This window comes from Drosophila kikkawai, chromosome 2R, assembly GCF_030179895.1.
Source record: "Drosophila kikkawai strain 14028-0561.14 chromosome 2R, DkikHiC1v2, whole genome shotgun sequence".
Lineage (NCBI taxonomy): Eukaryota > Metazoa > Arthropoda > Insecta > Diptera > Drosophilidae > Drosophila > Drosophila kikkawai.
In genome coordinates, this window is record NC_091729.1 from 3842667 (window position 1) to 3868203 (window position 25537).

The window sequence follows — 25537 nt, forward strand, 5'->3', positions numbered from 1 at the left end:
CCCCCTCGCCCCACCTGGACATGTGATGGATTTGAGGCTCTGCTTAACCTTTGTGGAGATAAAGCCATCTTAGGAGGAGACTTCAACGCCAAGCACCGCAACTGGGGCAACTTCCGAGCTGACAGGCGAGGCACAATGCTGGTTGAGGCCCTGGATAACACGAACACACAAATCCTGGCCACTGGCAGACCTACGTGCTTTCCCTGCAACGGCAGAACCCCTTCTGCTCTGGATTTCGCCCTACTTAAAGGACTCCATGGACGTCGGCTGACTATTAATGAATCCTTTGAGCTTAGCTCGGATCATATCCCACTCATAGTCAACCTACACCTGCCAGGAAGCGCTTATGTGCCAAGAAGGACGCTCCTGCCCCCCGGATCTGACGTCAGGATGTTTAAAAGAACCTTGGAGGACTCAATACACCTGCATATGGAGATTAACTCTGCCGAGGACGTAGATGACGCTGCCATACTTCTGGAGGATAAAATCAAGGCTGCAGCAGAGCTCGCAATGCCCCCGGACAGAAGCCGCCACTCTGTGCCCCGCTTTTCTCTACCACCGGAAATCAGGGCACTGATTGACACCAAACACAGGCTCAGGAGGGAATACTCCAGGACGCATGAAGCCAGGGTGCTGAGGGTGTACCGAAGACTGGCACACCGGGTCAGGAAGTAGAGGTGCAGAAACATCGATGTTCGTGTCCATCGATGTTTTCGATGTTTAAAAAAAAAACATCGAGTGAAACATCGATGTTTAAAAAAAAAAAAAAAAAATGCAAAAAGAACAGAAACAGTACAAACAGTAACATGAGATTTATTTGAGATCAGTTAAAGTGTCTATTTTTATTTAGGAACAAAAGTTGATCAACAACTTCAGGTTTAAGCCGTGTCCTGCGGTCAGATATGGTTTGTCCAGCTAGGCTGAATACTCTTTCAGACTCACAGGACGAGGCTTGTACACAGAAAAATTTTTTTGCAACCAATTTCAGCTCGTTGTCAGCAGTCATCTGTAAAAAATATTTCTTATTTAACATGTTAGTCATAATTATTTAAAAATCATACCTCCCAATACTTCAAGGGGTCGCAAGTGTCAGGAATGTTTTCATTTTCCATAAATTGCCTTGTGGCATCGGCTCTGGTAGACTTTACCTTAGGCTTATTTTGCAAAAATGAAAATTTGCTGCTTGCCTCGTTTAAAGTTGATTCTGGTGTTGGTGGACGTCGTGGAGTTGTTGGCTCAAGAGAGAGCAATTCCAGCTCCAACGCTTCGGCTGCTTGTTCTGCGTTTGAACTTCGGAGAAAGCCATCTTTTTTGAAGCGAGGATCAATGAGAGTAGCGATGCGAGGAATTGTGTGCGTTTCAAAGGAATCAAGTCTTTCAACTAAGCGTTTTTGAACAACTACATATATTTTTTTTCCTTCCTGTGTTCGCAACTGTGCCTTTACTTGATTCATTTTATGATGAATCTCGGCAATGACTGGAATAATTAGCGACACAGACACTTTTGTGTTAGTCGACACCGAAAGAGTCGCTTCGTGAAAAGGCGACAGCAAATCCGACAAGTCATTCAAGACGTCGAGTTCTTCATTTGTGATCGGTGAAGGGCCATTTCGCAGTTTTAGCAAAGTCAAAGTTACATATTCATTTATTTGGAGTATTCTTTTTACCATGGCGTATGCACTGTTCCACCTAGTGCTCACTTCCTGAATTAAGAGAAGCGGCTCATTTGTATTTTGCGCTTCTTTTAATTTAGCTGTGGCTATTGTGCTATGCTTGAAGTATGTTACTATCCGTTTGCACTTTGAGATAATCACATTTACTGCTGCCAGTTTTAAAATGTCCTGAGCAAGCAGATTTATCGTGTGTGCCAAACAGGGTAAATGCTTGAATTCCAAAATATCGCACGCTTTTTTCATTGTACTATCATTGTCCGTTGTAACGGTGACAACCTTCGACAAAAGACCCCACTTAGCCAACATTAAACTTATTGAGTCTGCGATGTTTTGGGCGTTATGATTTGTGGGGGTCATCAAGGGTGCTGTCGATAGCAGTGCAGACGTCAATTTAAAGTTTTCTGTTATAAAATGACACGTGATTGTGATGTAGCCTTCGTTAGCTGCAGATGTCCATAGATCGGTTGTCAAACCAACATGCTTAACGGCCTCCAAAGCTGCACGCAACTTAAGGCTTAGCAGATCATATTCCGTTGGAAGCATCACATCGCGAAAATACGTTCTGCTCGGCAACTTGTAGCGCGGGACCGCTTCTTGCATGAGTTCGACAAATCCTTCGTCATGAACGCAACTAAACGGACGCACGTCTTTGACAATCATATCCATCACTTTTTTATCCAATCTTTTTTTTACATTTGAGTCACTGCCATAGAACGGCTCCTTGTTCAAAAAAGTTGCCATCGTTTTAGGCATTGGTTCCTTATCAGCGGTCATGCGACTCGGATGCAAGCGCTTAAGATGGTCAAGCAAGTTTGAGGTATTGCCAGCTGTCTTAAGATGTTTTCCACAATAGTTGCAAATGCCATACGCTTTGTCACTGCTCTTTTTGAAGTGGTCCCAAACAACCGATCGCTCTCTCTTACGTTTTTGTGCTGACTCCGTCTCCACTTCCTCTGTCGGTTCCAATCCTATTACACCAATAAATAAAAAAAGCATGTTACTAAATTGTATGTAATTTTCTATTCACTAAACAACATAACAAAACAAGAGCTACTTTATTTTAAGGCTTGCGTCAAATTTTTGCGGAATTAGTAGCCAATTTATGAATGTATGTGTGTACATACACATACATGCACACATATCTAAAGGAAGCGTGGACTTGTAAAGATATATAACTTACTTTTCAGGTAGTTCTCCATCCTGCCTTCGTCATCCATCAACGTCCACCAACACCATCAACTAGAAATCCTAAATATTATCAACAATTTTGTTAGTTTAAAAAAAAACAATAAGAAATTCATTTACTTACAATTTTTTCTCACCGAGCGCAGAGTTGTTTGTGAAAACATCGATGATGGTCACGAACCATCGATGGTTCCGATGTTTTGAAAACATCGATGTTATCGATGTTTCACTCGATGTTTCTGCACCTCTATCAGGAAGCTGCTGAGACTTCTACGTCAGGAGCGCATTGACAAGGAGCTCCAGGAGGCAACATCAGACAGGGACACGGACTACGCGCTTTGGAAACTTGCCGGGCAGAGTAAAAGGCAAGTAACCCCCAAGTTTCCTGTGAGAAAAGCGGATGGAAATTGGGCAAAGTCACCACAGGACCGAGCGGAAGCCTTCGCCGAAAGTCTGGAGGAGCGATTTACCCCTTTTGCAACATCCTCTCAGGAAAGGACGGAAAAGGTCCGTGCTTCTCTAGAAATACCTCACCAAATGACGCCTCCCATTTCACCGATCCTGCTTCCAGAAGTGCGGGCCAGGATCAGGAAGTTGAAGAACCGGAAGTCGCCAGGAGCGGATGGCATCACCAATAGAGTTGCTAAACTCCTTCCGGTTAAGGCACTCCTCTTCCTGGTCCTGGTATACAATGCTGCTTTAAGACTCGGACACTTCCCGCTCTCCTGGAAAAACGCAAACGTGGTAATGATCCACAAAAAGGGGAAATGCTGCAACAACGTAGCCAACTATAGACCGATCAGCCTCCTTCCCACGTTTGCCAAGGTGTTCGAGAGGTGCATACTTGACAGGATCCAGAGGCTACCTGAAGTCATCGAGGCGATACCAAGACACCAGTTCGGATTTCTGAAAGGACATGGTACTCCTGAACAGCTCCACCGAGTCGTCGATTTTATTGTCGAGGGGTATCAAAGGAACCAGTATGTCGTGGCTGCATTTCTCGATATTCAGCAGGCTTTCGACAGGGTCTGGCACGAGGGGCTTCTGTCCAAGATCAAAGAGCTCCTGCCACCACAGCTCTTTGAGATCATCTGCAGCTACCTCAAGGATAGGAGCTTCCAGGTGGTGCAGGATGGAGTTGCCTCCTCCACCAGGAATATCAGAGCTGGTGTCCCTCAAGGAAGCGTATTAGGACCCACGCTCTACAATCTATTCGCTCATGATGCCCCGCTTCATCTAAGCTCTGAGCGTGCGTGTGCTGCTACATATGCAGACGACACCGCAGTATTGGCTAGATCCAGCTGCATCTATAGTGCCACTGATAAACTTCAGATTCTCCTCAAGAGGTTTGAAAACTGGGCCTGTAGGTGGAATGTGGCCATCAATACGGAGAAGTGTGCGGTGGTCACATACACCCTGAAGCGAAGCACATGCCCAGGTGTCTTCCTTCACGGCCAGCTTCTGCCACAACTTGTGGAACACACATACCTGGGACTGGTGCTTGATAAGAGACTGACGTTCAGCACACATATCAAGCAGATTAGGGCTAAATTGGAAAACACTGCCAGGCGCATTAGCTGGCTCACAGGCCCTAAATCGAAGCTGAGCCTTAGGTGCAAGACTCGCCTGTACCAGTCCCTACTGGCACCGATTTGGCAATACGGAGTGGCTGTATATGGCACTGCAGCCAGATCGCATCTGCGAAGGATACAAGCCTTCCAAGCCAGATTCCTAAGGCGTATTACAGGTGCTGAGTGGTATATCAGGAACCGGGATATACGGACAGAGCTACATGTCCCTGCTGTGGGAGACTCCATAAACACCATTGCCGCCCGACACCGAACCAGGTTAATTCGACACCCCAACCCGCTGGCGAGAGCTCTGCCAGCTGCGAGAGGAAGACGACGACTTAGGGGAGTCATCATACGGGAGCTGCCCACCCGGCGAATAACCTAGTTAAATATTTTTTTGAATTGTTTCCTCTGCTACATATTATTGGACCAATGATTTAATAGTAGATATTAAGCTTAATGCAGCAAAGCTTTTAAAACCAATAAATATTATGCGAAAAAAAAAAAAAAAAAAAAAAAAATATCACAGCTTTTATTGTATCACAGTGTATCGCGTGCTTCTTGCACGGGTCTGTGCCCAAGGGATGCAAATCCGTCGTCTCACGCCCGGATGCCACCACCTCCGCACAGCAAAACAGCTGCGAGCTGTGACTGGGAGCAATTGTCCGCTTTTCTGCGGCACAAGCCTCCCGTCCTGACCAAAAAAAAAAAAACAAAGACATTTCCTAAATCAGGACCTACGCATTGACCACCAGTCCCCAGGTCATCGGTGCATTTGCAGACCGTAAAATAGGCCTCGCAAGCCACCGTTCGTGGGGGCTGGATGGTCCAGGACGTGGCCTGACGAGACGTCGTCTTCTCGCTATCCATATTTGTTTTTAATTGGGCGCCATATTGATACGGAACTGCTTTCTGCCAGGGCAATGCCGGGCTAGCTCAGAGTGGCCCAGGGTGGGTTCGACAATCGAATACCGACAAAATATCGGACGTCTCGACTAACACCTATCGCTGACAAACTCACATCCCTACATGAAAAAGGTAAACAAAGATTTGGACGACAAATTTGATGAATTGGTGGCTTAGATGTAGACGCCACGACGCACCCTCGCATCCAGTGATGCCTCCTGGTCATCTCGGGGCATCACCCATCCTCCGGCGGACCGGAGTCTTTTTCAGGCGGTCTGGCGACCGACTCATCTCCCCCAGGTAACAACGCTTACTCGGTGTTCATTGTTTTTTTAATACATTAATATTGTCGTTTTAGATGGCTAGTTACATGGCAGAGTACGCGCCTCCCAAATCCTCAACGTGGTCGCGACCCTAGCCAGAGATGCGTTCGCGCCAAGGCTGCCGCCAAAGGATCAAAAGAAGTGGCCAAGGAGAAATGGCCAACGACACACCGGCCAACAAATTACTCTACGTACCCCTTTCCTACCTCGGGTCCCTACTGGAGCTCCAAAAGAAACCACAAGGGTGGGTCACTCTAAAATTCCTCCTTCTTTTCACCCTAAGAATTTTTAATCCGCAGCACTTGTGTTGCACAAAACCCGGACACAAGGCACGAATACGCGGAGAAAAAGGTACGGCGAGAAGTGAGTCACAGAATATAACAAAAACTATTAACTTAGAACGAATAACTTAAATATTATAATTTTGTTGTTCTCTTGATGTTGGTGCATTCGCCGTCGCCGAGCGTTCGGTGGATTTTGGTCTGGGCGAGCCCCTCATTTCCCGAAACACCGGCACGAACATCCGGTCCCAGCACTCTTGCGCGCCAGCGGCCGCCAGCACAAGCCGCCATCAGGCGAAACCGGGAGCAACCGGCAAACCCGACGGAAACTGGAGGACAGCGGTGAGTCCGTTCCAATCCAAAATCGGCCGGCCCTAACCTAGGTGGTCGGATGATTCTTTGCCGCATACAGGGCACATATTCTCGCCGGCGATCCTGGCCGAAATCTTTCCGCCGCCAAGTCCTGGCCGTTATATGCCCCCATTCTGGCCATTGTTTTCAGCCGCCGGAAATATACGAGAAATAAAATTATAATATTTAAGTTATTCGTTCTAATTTAATAGTTTTTCTTATATTCTGTGACTCACTTGTCGCCGTACCTTTTTCTCCGCGTATTCGTGCCTTGTGTCCGGGATTTGTGCAACACAAGTGCTGCGGATTAAAAATTCTTAGGGTGAAAAGAAGGAGGAATTTTAGAGTGACCCACCCTTGTGGTTTCTTTTGGAGCTCCAGTAGGGACCCGAGGTAGGAAAGGGGTACGTAGAGTAATTTGTTGGCCGGTGTGTTGTTGGCCATTTCTCCTTGGCCACTTCTTTTGATCCTTTGGCGGCAGCCTTGGCGCGAGCGCATCTCTGGCTAGGGTCGCGACCACGTTGAGGATTTGGGAGGCGCGTACTCTGCCATGTAACTAGCCATCTAAAACGACAATATTAATGTATTAAAAAAACAATGAACACCGAGTAAGCGTTGTTACCTGTGGGAGATGAGTCGGTGGCCAGACCGCCTGGAATAGACTCCGGTCCGCCGGAGGATGGGTGATGCCCCGAGATGACCAGGAGGCATCACTGGATGGGAGGGTGCGTCGTGGCGTTGTAGCGCTTGCTCGGCCCAAAAGATACTTTGCTAGCGCCATCTAGCGGTCAGTCGTAGGTCGAGGGGCTGCGTTGCCACTATGGCAAGATAGGGTAGAGAAGGCATGAACGAATAGATCCGAGAGAGCAACAGCGGCAAGTGTCAACTGTCTCCATTTCACCCACTTTCCCATGGGGGGTTGCCGCCACTTTCTCGGCGTCATCGTCTTTCTTTCTGTCTGTGGCCGCCAAGGAGTAAAGTCCGACTGGACCAGTATATCAGTCTTAGTAATTGTGATCAATAGCTGTGTCCAAAAGCTGTGTCCAAGAGCCCAAAGGAAAGATCTATTTTGTGGGCTACTAAGCCAAAAACAGAAGGTGAGCAGAATTAAAACGAAAGTGCTGGCGGATTTATACAAGTATTGGTGGTCTATAGGCAGCAGCTTGCATCGCTCGACGGCTCCAGGGAGGAGAGGGGCAAGCAAGACAAAGCGGACCGACTCCGGCGCAGCGTGTCATAAGGAAGTTAACGCGTCCAAACGAGCATCGCCCTCATCGCCCAGCGCAGCAGCGAAACCCGAGGGAAAGAAAAAAATTAACCCTTTTTCGGCAGCAAGCTAGAGTTCCCGTAGGCGATAAAGACCTTGGTCCCCAGCTAGAGAGCAGCCAGCCAGAAAAATCAGAAAAAAAAAGAAGGCAGGCCAGCTCCAATCGGCGATCCGACCGCGAGCGAGCTTTCCGCTCCAGAATCGGCATAGGCCCAGGTCTCGGCGAAGCCGAGATAGTTAGTGCGTTTTGGTGAATACGGGCGTTTGATGTCGCCGCGGAATTGAGCCATGATTTGTCGGTTGGCGATCGCAGACAATTAAAAAGGAAAAAAAAAGGGAAAACTTCCTGCGTCGAACCAGGCGCCTTAAAACTCGCGACAAAAATTAGTTTAGTGCTTAATGTAGAGAGAATTAATAAGTTAGGTTAAACAAGAAGTGCAGAAAAAAAAACAACAATAAGTGATGAGCACCTAAGCGATTTTCGGCAATTTGGAAAGTGTAAAATTAATTTCCTTTTAGCAAGCGTCGTCTTGAAAAGTTTTTCCCCGGCCTTTAGGAGTTATTGAGATTTTCTCTAGATGTGATTTTTTTTTGTTTTGTGTGTAATTTTCTCCCAGTTTCAGCTAGCTCTTCCGAGGAAAGCGCTTTCTTCGGTGGATTCATGAAATGTGGTGAGTGCCGCAATGGCCCAATAAATAAACGATTATTAAATAAATTCAAAAAAAAAAAAAAGGGAAGAAAGTACCAACAATAAAATGATCCGCTAAACAAATAAAATAAAATTAAATTCTAACCTAAACCAAGGGGAGAAATACAGAGACAGAAAAGAAAAGAGAGAAAAGATTAATATAGTTGGCAATGCCGCCCGAGGCATATTGAGCTAAAAGCTTTTTTTTGTTTTAATATTTTATTTATGGTTACGTGTAAAGATCAAAATTTTCGTTTGACGATGAGGATAAAACCTTAAACATGGAAAAAAATCCTTTTTCAAATTGCCAATTCCTTAATGCTTGAGTACGAGAAATATCTAAACTAAGAAGAAAATTATAATTTTATACATTTTATTTATTACCATTCACATCTATTTATTAATTCGTATGTTCTCAATATATGTATCACCCATTACTGTCGTTTAGTTTAAGAGATGCTTTTATTTATCTCTAGTTTTTAAATAAATTTTATAATGTTTTAAACTGAATTAAAAGTGGCCGCGGCTAGCGTGTTGTAATGTAGGGTAGCACTTATAAAAGGGGTCGCTTAGGCTGCGTAGCGCTAAGGGTCTGAGCGACCATAGGTAGGGTGGGCAATCTAGAGCCTCCAAAACACCAGGAGAGCTAATAAAAGGAGAATATGCCGAGATGAGAATATCCTTTAATTCCCAATGACTTTTATTATGGGTGTGTGTACCTCTATCCCCGGTTTAGCTTGTTGATGCACGCAATTATTGGCATTAAAATTATGTATAGGCATCCCGAGGTCTGGGCAAGACCATCACTCCCGTAGCCGACGAGCCGAAGCCGGAAAATTTCCCTGCGTGCGCCCAGATCTCGAGGCAACATCCAGCCTGAAATATTTTTACAAGTGTAGCAATCGTTACATTTATAATTAATATAATTATCATTAATCAGGCCTGCTCCGGTAATCGTAAAATTTTTTCGTTTTGGGCGAAAACGAACCGTTTTCGTTTTTAGCTGCTCCGGTTTTCGGCAAATTTCTGCTATCGGATGTTTCGTTTTCTCATCGTTTCTCACTGCTCAAGCAGCTAACTTGTGTTGTTGGTAATAAGCAAACAACGTAAAGTACTGCCTATTATATTTACAATTGCCCTTTTTCTAAGCCAGAAAAAGGCAAAAAATGGTAGAATTAAGCAAATCCAGGCACCTAAGATGCTGCCACACTTTTCACAGTTTTAATTCCGGTGGTCTCAAATAATTATTTGGTTAATTTGGACCATTTAAGTAATCACATTAAATAGCATTATTTATAAACAACCATTTTGTCGGCCCTTTTAAGTTATTAATGTATTCATTTATATTTTATAAGTATTTTTAACTGGATGTTTCGTTCCACCAACAATATGGCAACCTTGGCGATAACTTTTTGCGGTGAACTTATCGACCTATCGCCAAACCGAGAAAACTGGTTGAACACGGCAAAAATTTTGTTGTCAAATCTGAGGAGGGGTCAGAAATAAATTTTTTATAAAATAACTACCTGCCAGAATGATCTTGTGGTGGTGTGGAATAAACATCAATAGACCACTGAGTAAACTATTTTTTTCCTTTTGTAAATAAGATCTGATTTCATATAGAAAAAGCCATTTACTTTTCATTCCGGCCAGAAAAAGGTGCCCGTTTTTCAAATCGAAAAAATCATTCGATTTCGATTACCGGAGCACCAATTTCTCGTTTTCAAAAACGAAAACGAAAAATTCTTGCCGTTTTCGATTACCGGAGCAGGCCTGAATAATTTTAATAAGATTGGCTCCCAAACGTGTTGGCCACATATTTGTTTTTTATGTGACTCACACACACACACAGAAATAATTGTTAAATTGTTCTTCCAGCCAAGGGGTGGGCGAAGACTAGGTTGTGTTGACAGGTAGTCAAGCCACGGTAGCTCCAGCTGGTAGACAGACTTTGTTTATTTCCACTCATACTTGATCGGAAGCATAGGAATACGGAAGATGATGACTCAGATTTGAAGCGTCTAGCCGGCCGCAGACGACAATAGAGGAATAGGAAGTAGACCAACTTGTGTATACTCTACACAGTGCAGCCCGAGACTAATTAATTTTGTTGTTATTTGCATAGGATTTACTGAGCGTTTATCTTTCAGAAGAGAAACTCAGGCCACGGATAATAGCAGAAGAAATAGACCCAACATTGACGGAAGAGTAGAAGCGTCAGCCGCTTGGATTACAGACAGCGAAGCTTTAGTCTGACCGCGGCAAAACGCTCGTCGTTGTTGTTATTGCCAAATAGCGATAAGCAACGCTCGTCAATTTTTTTTAAATTCTCTTTTGTGCTGTTCGAAACCTTTTGGTTGTATATAAGTGCATTTTAATTACAAGCATTGCTATGCTTGCTGGCCGACTTGTATTATTGATTTTTGATTTTTGATTTGTGATTTTGGTTTTGATTTTGTATTTGCGAAAAAGTTTTGTTTATATTTTCATACGATTTTTTTATTTTCGTTACTTATCTGCGTTTAAATAATTTTTTTTGTGTATTTTATTATTAAAAACATTCATTAAAAGAACCTTAAATTCCTAGTTCTGAGGAAAGCCGGAGTTTAGTTGTGGAACTTGGTAGAACGAAATAGATTCCATAGCGATCGTGGGGTTTGGAGCTTGGATAAATTCTATATTTATTTATTTTAAACTTTGCATTTTTTTTTTTTTATTTCTCAATTTCTTTATAATTTTTATCATTAATTATAGTTTTAAATAATTGTATTTTGTCGTTTTTATTTATTTTATCACTTTATTGTGGGTGTCTCGTAGGCGTCCCAAACTTATTACTCCGTTTTTGCCAGAAAAATTTTCTTTTGAGAGATCATAGATCCAGAAGCTTCGGGGTCACCGAAATGCATGCTCTGCGACAAGACCTTGTCGCCAGACCAAGTGACACGGGGAAATTGTGGACATTCATTCCACAAAGAATGCGCGGAAGCATTAGTCAGAAAGCAGGGTAATTGTCCAGGTTGCGAGGCCAAGGGAACTGCCGGCAAGACGGCAAGAACTCCAGTTGCTAAAAAGGCAGCCACAAGCAGCATTGACGCAGAAGCAATCAGTAAAATAGTGGCGCAACAACTTAAAACGTTGCAGCACGATATGCTAACCACGCTATCTGAGCAGATGGGGCAGATAATTCAGGCAAATTTCGCTGCACAGAGGCACGAGCCACCGAGGTCAAACGAATCCGTTCATAACTTCGGAGTGCAATCAGTGGCAGGGGATATTGAAATCCAAGATAGGCCCACCTCCGCTTATTCCAGCTCGGATTTGGGTAGTCGTCCTGATAAAGTCGGACAAATAATCAGCAGCTGGAAGTTGCGATTCAATGGGGCTCAAGATGGGTTAAATGTAGATAAGTTTCTATACCGAGTTGAGGCGTTAACACGGCAGACACTAAATTCGCGGTTCGATTTGGTCTGCGGCAACGCCAGTGTGCTGTTCGATGGGAAAGCGCGAGAATTTTATTGGCGTTTTCACAAAGAGTCAGATAGCTCAAGGTGGGATCTGCTTACAGAAGCTTTACGCAAGCAGTTCCGAGATACGAGAACGGATGTGGATCTGAGAGAGTCAATTCGAGATAGGAAACAGAGAGAGAAGGAAAGCTTTGACTCTTTTTACGATGCCATCGTGCAGATAACGGACTGTCTTGAAGTTCCAATGCCAGAAAAAGATCTAATTGAAACACTTCGCAGGAACTTACGGCCGGAAATACGGCATGAGCTTTTAAACGTAAGAATAGATTCCGTTCAGAAGCTTCGCGATATCTGTCGGCGTAGAGAAGGGTTCTTCGAGGACGTTAAGCGCACTTATGGATACCAAAAGCCAGCTGCTTATCGGAAGCAGGTATCCGAGCTATTGCAGGACTATTTCTCGGATTACGCTTCGGAGTTTTCTGACGCGGATCAGTTAGCGGAAGTAGATGCACTTGCACTTGTATGTTGGAACTGTAGAAAAGAGGGGCATCGTTATCATGATTGTGAAGAAAAAAGAAAGATATTTTGCTACGGCTGTGGCGCCCCGAATTCTTATAAACCATCCTGTCGCAAATGTCAAAAAAACCCGAAGGCGAACACACGACCCCGACAACAGCCGTGTGTTCCTCGGGAAAAACCAGCGAATCTAGATGTCAATTAGCAGAGTGTTTTGAGAAATTAGAGTCAGATACAGTTAAGTCGCCGGTTTTCTGGCCTCAGACTTTAAAAAACACACCCATACAGGAAATATCTACAAAAATAACTAGAACGTGCTCGCGGAATGCAAAGAGGATTAGGAACTTTTGGCAAGTGGCAAAAACGATTGACGCCATCAGATATAAAAGCCAGGATAGACGCCCATATGCTGAAGTTCGCCTGCTAGACAGAGTGGTACTTGGCCTTTTAGATACTGGTGCATCCATGAGTGTTGTGGGCGGGAATCTGGCTGAACAAATTATCAAACAGAGAATACCTTTTAAAAGGGTGGCAACAACAGTAAATACAGCCGATGGCCAACAACAAAAAGTAATAGGTCGATTTAGAACTCCGATTCAATATGAGGAAAAGATACAAGAGCTAGATTTATATATCATTCCTTCGCTGAGTCAGGATTTATATTTGGGTATCGATTTTTGGACCGCTTTCGACCTGTTGCCTCCTGAGATGAGTATAGACGAATTGTCTAGTGACGCGCATGTTCTGTCTGATATCCAGCAAGCCAAATTGCAGGCAGTCATTGAGCAGTTTCCATCTTTTGCGGTTTTGGGTTTGGGAAAAACGAGCATGCTTTCGCATTCAATCGATGTTGGGGAAGCCAAGCCCGTGAAGCAAAGACATTTTCCCGTTTCGCCAGCTGTAGAAAAATTGCTCTATGATGAAGTCAATCGTATGATTTAGCTCGGTGTAATCGAGGAATCAGATAGCCCTTGGTCTTCGCCCGTGGTATTGGTGCAGAAACCAGGGAAGGTGCGACTTTGCCTCGACAGCAGGAAGGTGAACGCTGTGACAAAGAAAGATGCTTATCCTTTGCCACAAATAGATGCCATACTAAGTCGATTACCCAAAGCAAATTTCATTTCTAGCCTCGATCTTAAAGATGCGTACTGGCAAATTCCTTTAGATCCGCAGTCGCGCGATAAAACCGCATTCACGATTCCTGGCAAGCCGTTGTACCAATACAAGGTAATGCCTTTCGGTTTAACGAATGCATCGCAGACAATGACTAGGCTGATGGATAATGTAATACCAGTGGAACTCAGAAATGAAGTTTTTGTGTATCTGGATGATCTCTTGATTGTCTCAGACAGCTTTGAGGGTCACTTAAGGGTATTGAAAACAGTTGCCAGTCACATAAAAGCCGCTGGCTTGACACTCAATGTGGAGAAGAGCAAATTTTGCATGAAAAATGTCAAATATTCGGGTCATATAGTGGGCGAAGGAGTAGTTCGAACAGATCCAGATAAAATATCTGCAATGACGGAGTTTCCGTTACCAAGATCCTTGAAGGCATTAAGAAGATTTCTTGGAATGGTCGGTTGGTACCGAAAATTCATAAGCAATTTCGCAGCGGTATCAGCTCCCTTGACTGATCTCTTAAAGCCCAGGCAAAAATTTGTTATGACTCCGGAAGGAGAAGAAGCTTTTACGAAATTAAAGGAGATGCTTTGTTCTGCCCCAGTTCTTCGTAGTCCGGACTTCAGTAAGCCGTTTTATATTCATTGCGATGCTAGTAACTCCGGAGTTGGAGGAGTATTAGTGCAGAAATCCGAAAGTGGTGAAGAATGTCCGATAGCTTTTGTTTCGAAAAAGTTGAACAAGGCTCAAAAGTCGTATACTGTTAGCGAGAAGGAGTGTTTGGCGGCAATTATCTGCATTAAGCGATTTCGAGCTTATGTGGAGGGCCATGACTTCACTGTCATCACTGATCATGCGTCCCTCAAGTGGCTTATGTCCCAAACGGATTTAAACTCTAGGCTTGCTCGGTGGGCGTTAAAACTTCAAGGCTTCACTTTTAAAATTGAGCATCGGAGTGGTAAGCTGAATGTGGTCCCTGATGCGTTATCCCGAGTCAACGAGGAAGAGATAGCGGCCATAGATGCAAGTCATGGGCTATTAGTTGATCTTGAATCTTCCCATTTTCGCGACCCTGACTATGTAGAGTTAGTCGAAAAGGTTGAGGCTAATGCAAGTAATATTCCAGATTTAAAAGTAGCTGACGGATTTCTCTATAAAAAGACAGAGCATTTAACAGGAGACCTGATGCATGATAATTTTTGTTGGAAGCTATGGATTCCTATCGGCTTGGTGCCTGAAGTTCTCAGGAATGCGCATGATGATCCCTTAGCCTCACATGGAGGGGTCCATAAAACTCTAGAGAGGGTAAGGAGATATTATTACTGGCCTAGATTAGTGAAGGACGTGAAGGAATACATTCAGGCTTGCGACACCTGCAAGATGACTAAGGCTCCCAATAGCACTTTGAGACCACCCATGGGAGTAGCTCCAGAGTCCGCGAGGCCTTTCCAAAAACTATATGTGGATTTTTTAGGTCCGTATCCTAGGTCGAGAAGTGGGAATGTGGCTATATTTATTGTGCTAGACCATTACAGCAAGTTTGTTTTCCTTAAGGCGGTGAAGAAGTTGACAGCGGACATTGTTGTAAAATATATGCAGCAGGATCTATTTCACACTTTCGGTGTCCCTGAGACTATTATCTCCGACAATGGATCTCAGTTTAAATCGGAAGTATTCCAAAAGCTGTTAAGGGAATACAAGATTTCGCATACTTGTACTGCAGTTTACTCGCCCCAAGCTAATGCGTCCGAACGGGTAAATCGATCTGTAATAGCTGCCATACGATCGTATGTGCGCAGCGACCAGAAAGATTGGGATGAGCAGTTAAGCAGTATCTGCTGTGCTCTGAGATCAGCAGTTCATTCAAGTCTAGGCACTTCACCCTATTATATGTTGTTTGGGCAGCATTTTATCTCGTCAGGTGCAACATAAAAGCTGCTCAGAGCTCTTAATCTGCTCGAAGATAGGTCTCTGGCATTCACTAAAGAGGATTCACTAGAGCTTGTTCGCAGCAAAGCGTTGGAAGTGATGAAAAATCAATTTGAGAAAAACGAAAAAAGATATAATTTGCGATCAAAGGAGGTATCTTTTAGTGAAGGCCAAGAAGTTTACCGTAGAAACTTTAAGCAGAGAAATTTCGCAGCTGGATATAACGCGAAGTTAGGTCCGTCTTTCATAAGGGCAAGGATTAAGAAAAAGATTGGACAGGCTTATTATGATCTCGAGGACTTGCAGGGCCGATACGTTGGTAGATTCCATGCCAAGGACATAAGGCAGTAGCCTCGCAAGCTGTTTAATCAGTCTTGGATGGTTCATCCCCAAGCCTGATCTTGCTAGGGGGGTATTTTTGTAGCGCTTGCTCGGCCCAAAAGATACTTCGCTAGCGCCATCTAGCGGTCAGTCGTAGGTCGAGGGGCTGCGTTGCCACTATGGCAAGATAGGGTAGAGAAGGCATGAACGAATAGATCCGAGAGAGCAACAGCGGCAAGTGTCAACTGTCTCCATTTCACCCACTTTCCCATGGGGGGTTGCCGCCACTTTCTCGGCGTCATCGTCTTTCTTTCTGTCTGTGGCCGCCAAGGAGTAAAGTCCGACTGGACCAGTATATCAGTCTTAGTAATTGTGATCAATAGCTGTGTCCAAAAGCTGTGTCCAAGAGCCCAAAGGAAAGATCTATTTTGTGGGCTACTAAGCCAAAAACAGAAGGTGAGCAGAATTAAAACGAAAGTGCTGGCGGATTTATACAAGTATTGGTGGTCTATAGGCAGCAGCTTGCATCGCTCGACGGCTCCAGGGAGGAGAGGGGCAAGCAAGACAAAGCGGACCGACTCCGGCGCAGCGTGTCATAAGGAAGTTAAACCCGAGGGAAAGAAAAAAATTAACCCTTTTTCGGCAGCAAGCTAGAGTTCCCGTAGGCGATAAAGACCTTGGTCCCCAGCTAGAGAGCAGCCAGCCAGAAAAATCAGAAAAAAAAAGAAGGCAGGCCAGCTCCAATCGGCGATCCGACCGCGAGCGAGCTTTCCGCTCCAGAATCGGCATAGGCCCAGGTCTCGGCGAAGCCGAGCTAGTTAGTGCGTTTTGGTGAATACGGGCGTTTGATGTCGCCGCGGAATTGAGCCATGATTTGTCGGTTGGCGATCGCAGACAATTAAAAAGGAAAAAAAAAGGGAAAACTTCCTGCGTCGAACCAGGCGCCTTAAAACTCGCGACAAAAATTAGTTTAATGCTTAATGTAGAGAGAATTAATAAGTTAGGTTAAACAAGAAGTGCAAAAAAAAAAAACAACAATAAGTGATGAGCACCTAAGCGATTTTCGGCAATTTGGAAAGTGTAAAATTAATTTCCTTTTAGCAAGCGTCGTCTTGAAAAGTTTTTCCCCGGCCTTTAGGAGTTATTGAGATTTTCTCTAGATGTGATTTTTTTTTGTTTTGTGTGTAATTTTCTCCCAGTTTCAGCTAGCTCTTCCGAGGAAAGCGCTTTCATCGGTGGATTCATGAAATGTGGTGAGTGCCGCAATGGCCCAATAAATAAACGATTATTAAATAAATTAAAAAAAAAAAAAAAAGGGAAGAAAGTACCAACAATAAAATGATCCGCTAAACAAATAAAATAAAATTAAATTCTAACCTAAACCAAGGGGAGAAATACAGAGACAGAAAAGAAAAGAGAGAAAAGATTAATATAGTTGGCAATGCCGCCCGAGGCATATTGAGCTAAAAGCTTTTTTTTGTTTTAATATTTTATTTATGGTTACGTGTAAAGATCAAAATTTTCGTTTGACGATGAGGATAAAACCTTAAACATGGAAAAAAATCCTTTTTCAAATTGCCAATTCCTTAATGCTTGAGTACGAGAAATATCTAAACTAAGAAGAAAATTATAATTTTATACATTTTATTTATTACCATTCACATCTATTTATTAATTCGTATGTTCTCAATATATGTATCACCCATTACTGTCGTTTAGTTTAAGAGATGCTTTTATTTATCCCTAGTTTTTAAATAAATTTTATAATGTTTTAAACTGAATTAAAAGTGGCCGCGGCTAGCGTGTTGTAATGTAGGGTACCACTTATAAAAGGGGTCGCTTAGGCTGCGTAGCGCTAAGGGTATGAGCGACCATAGGTAGGGTGGGCAATCTAGAGCCTCCAAAACACCAGGAGAGCTTATTAGCTTTAAAGGAGAATATGCCGAGATGAGAATATCCTTTAATTCCCAATGACTTTTATTATGGGTGTGCAATTATTGGCATTAAAATTATGTATAGGCATCCCGAGGTCTGGGCAAGACCATCACTCCCGTAGCCGACGAGCCGAAGCCGGAAAATTTCCTTGCGTGCGCCCAGATCTCGAGGCAACACCCAGCCTGAAATATTTTTACAAGTGTAGCAATTGTTACAGCGTCTACATCTAAGCCACCAATTCATCCAATTTGTCGTCCAAATCTTTGTTTACCTTTTTCATGTAGTGATGTGAGTTTGTCAGCGATAGGTGTTAGTCGAGACGTCCGATATTTTGTCGGTATTCGATTGTGCGGACTGCGGGCATCGGGTCGAACCCGCCCTGGGCCACTCTGAGCTAGCCCGGCATTGCCCTGGCAGAAAGCAGTTCCGTAACAACGCGCCGCCGTGGGTTTCAACGGGGCTGCTGAGGACGCAACCGCGACGACGGGCAGAGGGACTACCGGAGGAGCCAACCGCGCCCAGGTCGCTGGAGTTCGAAACGATCGGGGCAGCAGCTGACCAGCTGTTGGAGGCTGATTCCGCTCCGAAGGCGGTCCACTTCCAGGACCCGCCCGTGGATTCCACAGTCCAGTCGGCTGTAAACCTCGCCCTGGCACAGGCAGCGGAGACGTACCGCAAATCCCAGGAGGCAGGTGTCAGCCAAAGTTTGCGAGATGAGATGAGAGCCGGATTCCTGGAAATGATGAAGCTGATGAACGAGGTGCTGAGACCAGCGAACACGCAGCAACCAAATCCAGCAGAGGAGCCGATGCCGCCGCAGCAATTTCCCCCGGCGGGACAATCGCAGCTGGAAATTCTAGGTGGACGGCATCAGCAGCCTCTTCCAGGACGACAGCAGCAGCCACATCCATTTCAGCGAACCATGGAGCCACTCCCGGATGTTCGCGGGGCGGTACCCCGACGTCTCTCATTGGCCGGCGGGCAAGCGGCAAGGACGCCGCCACGTGTTCCACCGAAGCCGCCCAGGAGGGCACCTGATCCCTTCGAGGTGGTCAGCAGCAGCCCAGAGAGGTCCACTGAGGCCGAAGAGAGGCCGCGGGATGACGGCGGAGGCTGGAACTGGTGCGTGGACGATCGCAGAGCTGTAGAGTTCCGAGACGAGCGGGCGTACGTCAACTCGGACGCGGGAGGCACTTCCCACTACGCCAGAGTGGACCGGTGGAACGTTATGTTCAACGGCGAGGACGAGCGCAACCACGTCGAGGGCTTCTTATTCCGGCTGGAGTACCTTCAAAGACAAACTCGGTGTCCGTGGTCAGAAGTTCTGCGTAACTTCCATACGTTGTTGTCGGGACGGGCTTTGGAGTGGTACTGGATCCACGTGCACGCAGCACCGACTGGAGAACTTGAACCAGGTACGTCGGGCACTGAAAGACTGCTTCCAAAGCCACGAGACGGAGTACCAGAGGATGCACCTGCTTTTGCAACGGGAGCAGCAGCCAGGAGAGGGCGTAGACGATTACCTGCACGCCATGCAGACCCTTGCGTCTCGCCTGAAAAAGCCAATGCCAGAGCGGCACTTGGTAAAGGTGATGAAGAAGGGTTTGCGAGAGGGAATCGCGCGTTTTATCTACGCGATGGAGCTGCTTACCGTGGATGAGTTGCGGCAGGAGAGCATCGAGGTCGAGCGCAGCTTTGGACGCAGGAGCCGCACCGCGTTCCTTCCAGCGACGCGATACCCGGCAGAGGAGCGGAACAGGGTCAGCGAGGTGGCGGTACCGGAGCCAGACGAGGAGCAGTACCCCCTGAAAGTGGAGGAAGTCGGAAGCTCTGAAGATGGCGCTAACGGCTAACGGTTCTGTTCCAGAAGGATGTGGACAACCAGGAGCAGCCGATAGCCTTTTTCTCGGCAAAGATGAATAGGCACCAGGTGAATTACACCGTCACCGAGAAAGAGTGCCTGGCAGCGCTCCTGGCGATCCTGTAACGATCGGTTGAGGTGTGACGGAAGAAGAAAATATATTGTTGATATTAGGGGCTTCTCTCTCTCTCTCACTCTCTTCGGGTCCGGAAGAATAACGGGCGGAATCCTCTTGTGCCTTAGCTCTTGGGCGTTTGGGGTGGGTTTTTGCCATTTCCGTTCGTCATTCACATAACCTTTAATTTTAAGGATTCCTACTGAAACAATAAACAGGAGCTCAACTCCATAAACTAAACAAAATCAACCAACAACTAAAAGCAAACACATTGAAAAAAACTATAATCGGACTGCTAGCTATAAACGATTAGAAAGGTCTTAGGTGATATTTAACTCTCGCTGTCTGTACCCTACCCAACCATGATCTTCAAAGGGAACCAATTATTGAAGATCCCAAAACATTCCTCCAACGAGTTTTAAGTTGCCATGTCAATCCAGAAAATAATAAAAATTAGCACGTCATGATTTCAATTCTCAATATTTTAATCTAAAATCTTTAACAATATTTTCCATTTTCTAAACACAACAAAACTCAACTCTAAATAAATGAACAATTCCATTAGTTCTGAAATAATTATATAATTACAGTGTTTTCCCTACATCTACTAAATTTAAACCTAATTGAAAAATTTTTTAATATATAGTATATTTTAATTCATGTTGTTTGGTTGTATAGAATAGCTATATAGCGAATAATGTTAAAATTAAAGGAATTATTAATTTACTAAAACATTTTTCTTCTGCTTATAAGTTGTTGTTAAATTATTTATTATTAGGTAACTGTAATGATTTTAATTTGTTCTAGCTTTACATTTTGATTGGGAATTTAATTAATTTTTTTCTATTGATTTATTTATTTATTTAATTTTTTTTTTTCTTTTATAGATTTTTTTTTCAGTGTAGACTCATTATTGTTTCTAAAAGGACAGCTGGGTATGTGAGAAATGTGCGAGATAAAGGCAGACATTTTTTTAATGACTTAATTTAAAAAAAATAATAATAAATTTAATTAAAAAAATTATCTATGATATTTTTAAATTAGTTTGATTTTATAACTTTAATTTTTTTGTTTCTTATTTATTTCGAATAATGTTTTTTCTTTTTATATATATAGACTACATTAAAAAATTTTTTTTCAGTGTAGACCAATTATTAATACAAATATAATGGAATAAATTCATTGTTGTTTTTCAGTGTATCAAAATAACTATTTAATCATTTATTGTTATTGTAAATTAGCAGTCACTAACGGCGCGCATAAATGATTTAATTCACGCAGTAATTTTGAGAAGATAATTTCAACTTAAAGCTAGCGATATATATATACATTTTTTTTAAGGCATTACTCACAAGATTACTTCTCCATCGTTGCACAGAAACAGTTGTCGTCCGAAGGATTGCGGAGTGAACGGCTGTACAAGGAAGCATCATCCACTACCCCACTCGGAAAATGTTCACAACGCAGCCAACAGCACGATGAATCAACAACACGTAAGCACGCACCAAAGCGACGTAGAAGGTAGCCAGTTTTTCCGAATCATGCCCGTAACTCTGCATTCCGCCGACAAAAACGAAGGATCCTCTGTTACCTTAATAGAAGCAATAATTTTTGACAAGCTGGGTATAAAAGGCTCACCGTCACCGATATGCTTGCAATGGACTGGGGAAACCAAACGATTCGAAGATACTTCCGTGCGCGCATCAATTCAGATTTCCGCGAAAAATTCAGAAAAACGATTCTGGCTCAACAATGTTCAGACCGTAAAAAACATCGCGCTGCCAAAACAAACTGTTGATATAGACGAATTGCGCAGTAAGTATAGCTACCTGAAGAACCTGCCACTAAAGTCTTATTCTGCGCAGCCAACCTTGTTAATCGGAACAAACAATTGGAAAATTGCCGTTCCTCGCAGGATATGCGAAGGCAAGTGGAACGATAAAATAGCTTCAAAATGCATGTTAGGATGGACCATCCAGGGATCATCAAACTCCAAATGCCACGTTTCCATGCACCACTGCGACTGCAATTGGCAAGAGCTTCACGATCAAGTCAAGGAGCAATTCGACCTTGAAGTAATTTCTCCTAAAAAGCTCCTGTCTAGCGAGGACAAACGAGCAGTCGAAATACTGGAACAGACGTGCTAAAACAAATCTGGAAAATATGAAGTCGGGCTCATATGGCGGAACGATCTTGAAAAGCTCCCCGAGAGTCGAGCTACTGCTCTAAAGCGTCTGCAATGCATGAGAAAAACGATTCTGGGCGAGCCAGATCTGTACACACAAGTCGACGACCAAATCAAAAATCTTCTTTTAAAAGGATACGCCAGGCAACTAACTGACGAGGAGGCTGGAAAAGGGGAAGATCTCACTTGGTACTTACCCATATTTATAGCCTTAAACCCGAATAAGCTAGGAAAAATTTGGCTGGTTTGGGACGCGGTGGCAAAGACGAATGGACTATGCCTCAACGACATTCTGCTGAGCGGACCGGACTGTTTGAACCCTCTTATCGATGTCTTACTAGCCTTTAGAGTCGGAAAAGTCGCTGTAAGCGGCGATATTGCCGAAATGTTTCACAGAATCAACATTCGCCAAGAGGACATGCATGCTCAGCGCCTTCTCTGGTACGATGCTAGCCAGAATAAAATAAACACTTACGTAATGCGAGCCATGACCTTCGGAATTAGCTGCGCACCATTTATAGCTCACTACGTGCGCAACAAAAACGCCGAACTCCACCAACATCAATTCCCATTAGCCGTGGACGCGATTCAGCGTGCGCACTACGTCGACGACTTTATCGACAGTATGAGCGACGAGGAAAAAGCCATCGAAATAACCAACCAAGTCAAAGAGGTTCACGCCAGAGGCGGATTTGAAATTTGCAACTGGGCATCAAATTCCAGAGAAGTCCTCTCTCATCTTAAGAACGACGGAGACACCGAAAATCAGAAGCCAGTGCAGTTTAGGCTACTACGTTAGCCTATCCGTCGGTTTCTAGTAAACTACCTTGGTTCACCAAAGATCTGACACGCCTAAAAAACGTTAAGTCTAGGCTTTATAATCGCTATAAACGCACCGGATCTCTTATTGTTCATTCAAGATATCTTAGTGCTCGGTCGGATTTCACCGTGCTTAACGCACAGTGTTATAAAAGTTATTTAACTCGTTGTAGGGTTCAGTTCACGCAGGACCCGAAACAGTTTTATAACTTTCTTAACACTAAGCGAAAACCCAATTTACATCCTTCATCGCTTTCGTTCAAGAACGCTACAGCGGCCATCGCCGATCTCTTTGCCGAGTTTTTCAAAACTACGTATTCTTCCTCAAATAGCTTAGATCAGACTTACTCTTTTGATTTGCCCAAGTCGAACCTAATTTTCAGTCCTATTTTAACCGAAAGCTCCCTTAGTTCGGATCTTCATCGTGTAAAACCAGTTTACTCACCGGGTCCCGATGGAATACCAGGCTGCGTGCTCAGATATTGTGCCGGAGCTCTGTGCAATCACCTTCTGAAATTGTTTACCTTATCTTTAGAAACCTCAGAATTTCCCCTTATTTGGAAGGAATCATTTATCATTCCTCTCCACAAAAAAGGTAGCAAATCGGACGCCAGAAACTATAGAGGAATCTCTAAGTTGTCGGCAATTCCAAAACTTTTCGAGAATGTAATTACTCCCCACTTGCAGCATTTATGCAGATCCGTAATTTCTCCATGTCAGCATGGTTTTATGAGGCGAAGATCGACCACTACAAATCTCCTGGAACTCACCTCTTTCGTTATTAGAGGTTTCCAACGTAACTTTCAAACCGACGTGATTTACACAGACTTTAGTAAAGCCTTTGATTCGGTTATTCACTCTCTTCTTGTAAGGAAGCTTGACTTAATCGGGTTTCCTGTCGATCTTCTTAAATGGATTTTGAGCTATTTGAGTGATAGAACTCAAAAGGTTCTGTTTAAAAATGCTCTATCCAAATTCCTCAGAGTCACTTCTGGCGTCCCACAGGGTAGCCACCACGGCCCGCTGCTATTTACATTGTTTATCAATGACCTCCCGCTGGTTCTAACGAATTCCAGAGTACTTATGTACGCTGATGACGTTAAGCTATGCTTGCAGTATAAGGACAGCTCTTTCCAGTCAAACCTGCAATCGGATCTTAATAACTTTCAAGCATGGTGTCGTGCTAATTTATTACATCTCAACAGCTCTAAATGCAAGCAGATGACATTTTCACGTCACACTCACCAGTTTGCCACTTATATGCTAAATGATTGCGCTCTTGAAAGAATATCACTTGTTGAAGATTTAGGCGTTCGCTTAGACCCTAAACTTTCGTTCTCTGAACATATTTTGTGCACGGTTAATAAGGCCAGAGGCATGCTCGGTTTTATTGAGAGGTGGTCGAAGGAATTCGATTCCCCTTATATAACGAAGACCCTTTTTACTTCGTTAGTTCGCCCTATATTGGAGTATGGTTCATGCGTCTGGAGTCCTCAATTCGTAATCCATATTAACCGCATTTAATCTGTACAAAAGAACTTTTTACTTTTCGCCCTCCGTGGCCTACCTTGGGATGAGAGGCTACCGTCCTATTCTAGTAGACTCCTATTAATTAACTTACCCTCCCTAGCTAACCGTAGAACGATGCTTGGTGTCGTATTCCTTCATAACCTAATAAACGGTGATGTTGAGAGCCCCTTTCTTTTAGGGCAGCTTAACTACCACGTTCCCCGACTAACATCTAGAACCCTTATCCCTTTAGTAGTAAATCACTGTAGGCGGGAGTTTGAAGTACATGAACCCTTTAGGGTTTTATGTACGGATTACAACCGCCTCTATGACATTATAATTCGTAGCGATAGCCCTTCTGTACTAAAAACTTTAATACTTGTTGAGTTAGCTCGTAGTGTATCACCGTAGTCTAATTTTGCATGCGTTCTTATTTATTTATCGTAGTTATTATTTAGTTACATTATATTATTTTTTAATATTTATTTTGCATGCGTTTTTATTTATTTATCGTAGTTATTATTTAGTTACATTATATTATATATATTTTTTTATATTTATTTTGCATGCGTTTTTACTTATTTATTATTATTTTGATTATATTATATTTTATTTTTGTTCTCTCGTAACGTTTCCTCGTTCTTTTCTTCCTTCATTCACCGCGTCTATCTAGTTCGCGATTCGTGCCGTACGTCACACGGCTGCGCCCCTCGGTCGGTTGGGCGGAAGGTGGAAACGGGACCCCGCGCGAAAAAAAAAAAAAAATAAAAAGGTTTTGGGTATGTACTGGGATCCACGTAACGACAGCTTTAAGTTTGTTTGCAGATTCTCAAGACTTAAGCGAGACGTCTTTATTGATACTGCGGTCCCAACTAAGAGAGAAGTTCTCCAGGTTCTGATGTCTATCTTCGACCCCTTGGGTCTGCTATCGTGTCATACCATTGGGCTAAAAATTCTTCTGCAGAAGATCTGGCGCGCAAATATTAACTGCCAGAGTCATTGCTGGAGGACTGGAAACAGTGAAAGCTGTTACTGTCCCAAGTTGCAACAGTCAGCATTCCAAGATGCTACTCCATGGGGCTACCTGAAGCAAGCCGCATCGACCTGCATACGTTGTGGACGCTAGCGAGCATGCTTATTCCGCTGCCTGATATCTGCGGGTACAGCAAAAGGACAAGGTGGACGTAATGCTCGTGGTCGCTAAAAGCAAAGTGGCGCCACTAAAACCACTGTCCATTCCACGCATGGAGCTCGAAGCGGCAGAGATGGGCTCACGCCTGGCGAAAAAGATCGTCAATGTCCGTAACCTTCAAGTCGACAGTACTACCTTATGGTCGAACTCACGCACCTTTCTACAATGGCTGGTTATAGACCCCCGCCACTTTCAACAGTTCGTTATGCACAGAATCCGCGAAATCCTGGAAACCACTCGAGCGGATCAATGGCGATGGATCCCGTCGAAACTCAACGTTGCGGACGGGGCTACAAAAGTTATCAACAACCCTCAGACGGACACTTG

At 44.0% G+C, this 25537-nt stretch overlaps 1 protein-coding gene across 3 annotated transcripts; it reads right to left on the reverse strand.

Annotated features, from left to right (window-relative positions):
- Window positions 1–816: 816 nt before the first annotated feature.
- On the reverse strand, window positions 817–3011 carry LOC108080557 (E3 SUMO-protein ligase ZBED1-like). Of its 3 annotated transcripts, XM_070284576.1 has the most exons (5): window positions 2983–3011; window positions 2854–2921; window positions 2569–2641; window positions 1062–2520; window positions 817–1006 (listed from the first exon to the last, which is right to left on the reverse strand). In XM_070284576.1, exons 2-5 carry the CDS (start codon window positions 2888–2890, stop codon window positions 824–826), a joined length of 1752 nt encoding a protein of 583 aa, XP_070140677.1. In that variant the 5' UTR covers window positions 2891–2921; window positions 2983–3011; the 3' UTR covers window positions 817–823. The 3 variants fall into 3 exon arrangements, with proteins under 3 accessions (XP_070140677.1, XP_041633316.1, XP_070140676.1); XM_041777382.2 differs by having other exon boundaries at window positions 1062–2641; XM_070284575.1 differs by having other exon boundaries at window positions 1062–2641; window positions 2996–3009.
- Window positions 3012–25537: the final 22526 nt, after the last annotated feature.

Coding starts and splice junctions, on each gene's coding strand:
- LOC108080557 (XM_041777382.2), bottom strand. CDS start 2,890: ATGGATGACGAAGGCAGGATGGAGAACTACCTGAAAA. Junction 2,642..2,853: donor GATGGAGAACTACCTGAAAA/GTAAGTTATATA, acceptor TTGGTGTAATAG/GATTGGAACCGACAGAGGAA. Junction 1,007..1,061: donor ACCCCTTGAAGTATTGGGAG/GTATGATTTTTA, acceptor TATTTTTTACAG/ATGACTGCTGACAACGAGCT.